This window comes from Salvelinus sp. IW2-2015, unplaced genomic scaffold (genome assembly GCF_002910315.2).
Source record: "Salvelinus sp. IW2-2015 unplaced genomic scaffold, ASM291031v2 Un_scaffold2151, whole genome shotgun sequence".
Taxonomy (NCBI): Eukaryota; Metazoa; Chordata; class Actinopteri; order Salmoniformes; family Salmonidae; genus Salvelinus; species Salvelinus sp. IW2-2015.
The window spans coordinates 185,374-190,047 of NW_019943483.1; the positions used below are offsets into that span (position 1 = coordinate 185,374).

The 4,674-nt window shown below is 44.8% G+C and overlaps 1 protein-coding gene across 1 annotated transcript in view; it reads right to left on the reverse strand.

Annotated features, from left to right (window-relative positions):
• Positions 1-4,674, reverse strand: part of LOC112073111 (protein mono-ADP-ribosyltransferase TIPARP-like) — a 45,885-nt gene that overhangs the window by 25,252 nt on the left and 15,959 nt on the right. The window contains 1 exon segment of the mRNA XM_024140463.2: positions 2,159-2,315. Coding sequence (XP_023996231.1) covers positions 2,159-2,315 — 157 coding nt within the window.

A 4,674-nucleotide genomic window follows, 5' to 3' on the forward strand; every position in this document is an offset into this window, starting at 1 on the left:
TTTTTAGTCATTTAGCAGACGCTCTTATCCAGAGCGACTTACAGTAGAGTGCAACATTTTATTACATTTTTTTTTTTTTTTATACATACTGAGACAAGGATATCCCTACCGGCCAAACCCTCCTAACCGGCCAAACCCCTCCCTAACCCGGACGACGCTATGCCAATTGTGCGTCGCCCCACGGATCTCCGGTTGCGGCCGGCTGCGACAGAGCCTGGGCGCGAACCCAGCCCAGCCTGGGCGCGAACCCAGAGACTCTGGTGGCGCAGTGGTCTAGGGATGTGCGCCACCAGAGGGGACACACACACACAGGCACACACTCACACATCAGCACAGGCACAACACAGGCACGCACACACACACACAGGCATGCACACTGCCACTCAAACACAGTAAGATTTGCATGTGTTTTAATCATATCATGTTCAACTGTTTACAGCCTAACACACACACACACACACACACACCACACACACACAACAACACACACACACACACACACACACACCACAACACACACACACACAGCACACCAGAGTCTGGTGTTGATGACGAGCTAAGCCCTCTCTGACTCTCATGACGATGTGATGTCAACTTCCCAGTGAGGTGAGCTAGAGAAGACAGGAGACTCATGACTCGTGACTAGAGAAGACTCATGACGTCGTGGTGTAAGAACTCATGACTCGTGATAGAGAAGAGGAGACTCGTGACTAGAGAAGAGGAGACTGCGTGACTAGAGAAGAGGAGACTCGTGACTAGAGAAGAGGAGACTCGTGACTAGAAGAGAGAGACTCGTGACTAGAGAAGAGGAGACTCGTGACTAGAGAAGGGAGACTCGTGACTAGAGAAAGAGGAGACTCGTGACTAGAGAAGAGGAGACTCGTGACTAGAGAAGAGGAGACTCGTGACTAGAGAAGAGGAGACTCGTGACTAGAGAAGAGGAGACTCGTGACTAGAGAAGGGGAGGCCCTCGTGACTAGAGAAGAGGAGGCTCGTGACTAGAGAAGAGGAGACTCGTGACTAGAGAAGAGGAGACTCGTGACTAGAGAAGAGGAGACTCGTGACTAGAGAAGAGGAGACTCGTGACTAGAGAAGAGGAGACTCGTGACTAGAGAAGAGGAGCTCGTGACTAGAGAAGAGGAGACTCGTGACTAGAGAAGAGAGCTCGTGACTAAGAGAAGACTCGTGACTAAGAAGACTGTGACTGAGAAGATCAGACTGTGACTAGAGAAGAGGAGCTCGTGACTAGAGAAGAGGAGACTCGTGACTAGAGAAGAGGAACTGCGTGACTAGAGAAGAGGAGACTCGTGGACTAGAGAAGACTCGTGACTCGTGACTAGAGAAGAGGAGACTCGTGACTAAAGAAGAGGAGACTCGTGACTAGAGAAGACTGTGACTCGAGACAGATCGTGACTGAGAAGACTCATGACTCGTGACTGAGAAGAGAGACTCGTGACTAGAGAGAAGAGGCAGACTCGTGACTAGAAAGAGGAGACTCGTGACTAAGAGAAGAGGAGACTCGTGACTAGAGAAGAGGAGACTCGTGACTAGAGAAGAGAGACTCGTGACTAGAGAAGAGGAGACCGTGACTAGAGAAGGACTCGTGACTAGAGAAGAGGAACTCGTGACTAGAGAAGAGGAGACTCGTGACTAAGAAGAGGAGACTGGTGACAGAGAGAGGAGACTCGGTGACTAGAGAAGAGGAGACTCGTGACTAGAGAAGACTCATGACCGGTGACGAGAGAAACTCGTGACTAAGAAGAGGAGACTCGTGACTAGAGAAGAGGAGACTCGTGACTAGAGAAGAGGAGACTCGTGACTAGAGAAGAGGAGACTCGTGACTAGAGAAGAGCTGCAGACTCGTGACTAGAGAAAGAGGAGACTCGTGACTAGAGAAGAAGAGACTCGTGACTAGAGGAAGAGGAGACTCGTGACTAGAGAAGAGGAGACTCGTGACTAGAGAAGAGGAGACTCCGTGACTAGAGAAGAGGAAGACTCGTGACTAGAGAAGAGGAGACTCGTGACTAGAAGAAGAGGAGACTCGTGACTAGAGAAAGAGGAGACTCAGGTGACTAAAGAAAGAGGAGACTCGTGACTAGAGAAGAGGAACTGACTAGGAAAGGCGGTGACTAGAGAAGAGGAGACGTCGTGGGATCGAGGAAGAGGGGTCGTTTCTTGATCTGGCGTCTGAAGCCGAACACGGCGTTCTGCTGGAAGCCCTCTCTGATGTTGAGGATGTACTGGTTCTGTAGGGTGATGAAACGGACCTCCTTCAGACCACGACCACTAGCCTCCTCTATCAGACGCACTACCGGCTGGAGGGAGGGGGCAGGGGGGAGAAAGAGAAGGATCGACGTTTAATTGGAGATATTATTTATTGTGGTGATTTATTCATCAGGAATAATAATGTGATTCAAAGTTGTTCTACCTAATATTGTTTAACTAACACTTTTGACATGAATCTGCTTTAGACAGACATACAGACAAAGACGGAGAGAGAGAGAGAGAGAGACGGAGAGAGCGAAAGACGGAGAAAGAGAGAGCTCTGTACCAGGAGTTGGAACTGGTTCAGGGAACAAAACCGGAACGAAAATGATCTATACTGTTCCGGAACAGAATCGTTATTTTAAAAGCATGGGAACTGGTTAATGAAGTTATTTTACGTTCCGGGCATTGTTTTCTAACCAACAAAGCGCCTATGCAAAGTCCTCACTCAGTCACTCAGAAACTTCTTCCAGTGTCAGACTGCCAGCTGAAAATCGTTGCCAGTGTGTGTTTAGGCTACCTGCCCTTCCCCCCTTCAAACCACAGGCTACTGTACTGACGTTACAAGCATGAATCAGAAATTAGGGAGAGATTTTTTATTACAGAAGAATTGATTCACTTTTTCAATGCTAGTTAAGAATATTATAGTTATCACATTTCATATTGGATTTGATTTAACTACAAAAAGTTAAGACTTGTTTTTAATTTAATTCTGCTGCCGCTCTGCAWACATAAGCTTGTTAGCTAGCTAGCTCTGGTCCGTCCAACTCTCGGAAGTTCAAAGGTCCTCCATAGAAACCACTCCTAGGCATAATTCTGTGGGCCTAATTCAGATAATACATGTCATAACAAGATGGTCATATCAAGTTGCTCAGAGCTTCTTGAAGCCTCATCCTCCATCCTCTCTCAACACCCATGCCCTATATACTTGTCTGTCCATTATGCATGTAAACAACTAGCTTGCCCGCTCCATAGCAAGTTGCTCTATCCGCACTGATTGGTGAAGTCATTTAAGGAACTAAAATGTAAAAAATTATAGATTTCACAGGTTAAAAAAGGAAACAGAAAGGAGAGATCACAGGTTAAAAGAGGAAACAGAAAGGACAGTTCAAAGGTTAACTTCTTTGTGATAGGGGGCAGCATTTTCACTTTTGGATGAATTGCGTGCCCATAGTGAACTGCCTCCTACTCTGTCCCAGATGCTAATATATGCATATTATTATTACTATTGGATATAAAACACTCTGAAGTTTCTAAAACTGTTTGAATGATGTCTGTGAGTATAACAGAACTCATATGGCAGGCAAAAACCTGAGAAAAATCCAAACAGGAAGTGAGAATTCTGAGACTGGTCAATGTTCAACTCATCGCCGATTCAATACCCTGTAAGATATGGATCTGTTTCSACTTCCTACGCCTTCCACTAGATGTCAACAGTCTGTAGAACGTGGAATGAAGCCTCTACTGTGATGTTGAGCCGGATGGGAGGTGTTTCAGTCATTGGTCTGGCAGAATGCCAGTTCCTGGTCACGCGCATTCCAAACGATATCGTCTTGCTTTCCATAACTTCTAGAGACACAAAGGAATTCTCTGGTTGGAACGTTATTGGATAGTTATGATAACAACATCCTGAAGATTGATTCTCTACTTAGTTTGACCAGTTTATTCGACCCGTTATATAACTTTTTGAAGTTTTCGTCAGAGTTTGCCTGCATCTGCGCGAGCGTTTGGACATGTGCACTAAACATGATAGCAGAAGTAGCTACTTAGACATAAGTAATGGACATTATTGTMGAACTAGGATTCCTGGGAGTGCATTCTGATGAAGATCATCAAAGGTAAGGGAATATTTATGTCATTTCGTATTTCTGTTGACTCCAACATAGCGGAGAAATGTTGTTATATCTGAGCGCCGTCTCAGATTATTGCAWGGTGTGCTTTTTCCGTAAAGTCTTTTTGAAATCTGACACATCGGTTGCATTAAGAACAAGTGTATCTTTAATTCTATGTAAAACATGTATCTTTCATCAAAGTTTATGATGAGTATTTCTCATCATATTTGACGTGGCTCTGCAATTTCTCKGGATATTTTGGAGGCATTTCTGAACATGGCGCCAATGTAAACCGAGATTTGTGGATATAAATATGCATAATATCGAACAAAACATAAATGTATTGTGTAACATGATGTCCTATGAGTGTCATCTAATGAAGATCATCAAAGGTTAGTGATTAATTGTATCTCTATTTCTGCTTTTTGTGACTACTATCTTTGGCTGGGAAAATGGCTATGTTTTTCTGTGGCTATGTACTGAGCTAACATAATCGTTTGGTGTGCTTTCGCCGTAAATCCTTTTTGAAATCAGACATGTTGGCTGGATTCACAACATGTGTAGCTTTAATTTGGTG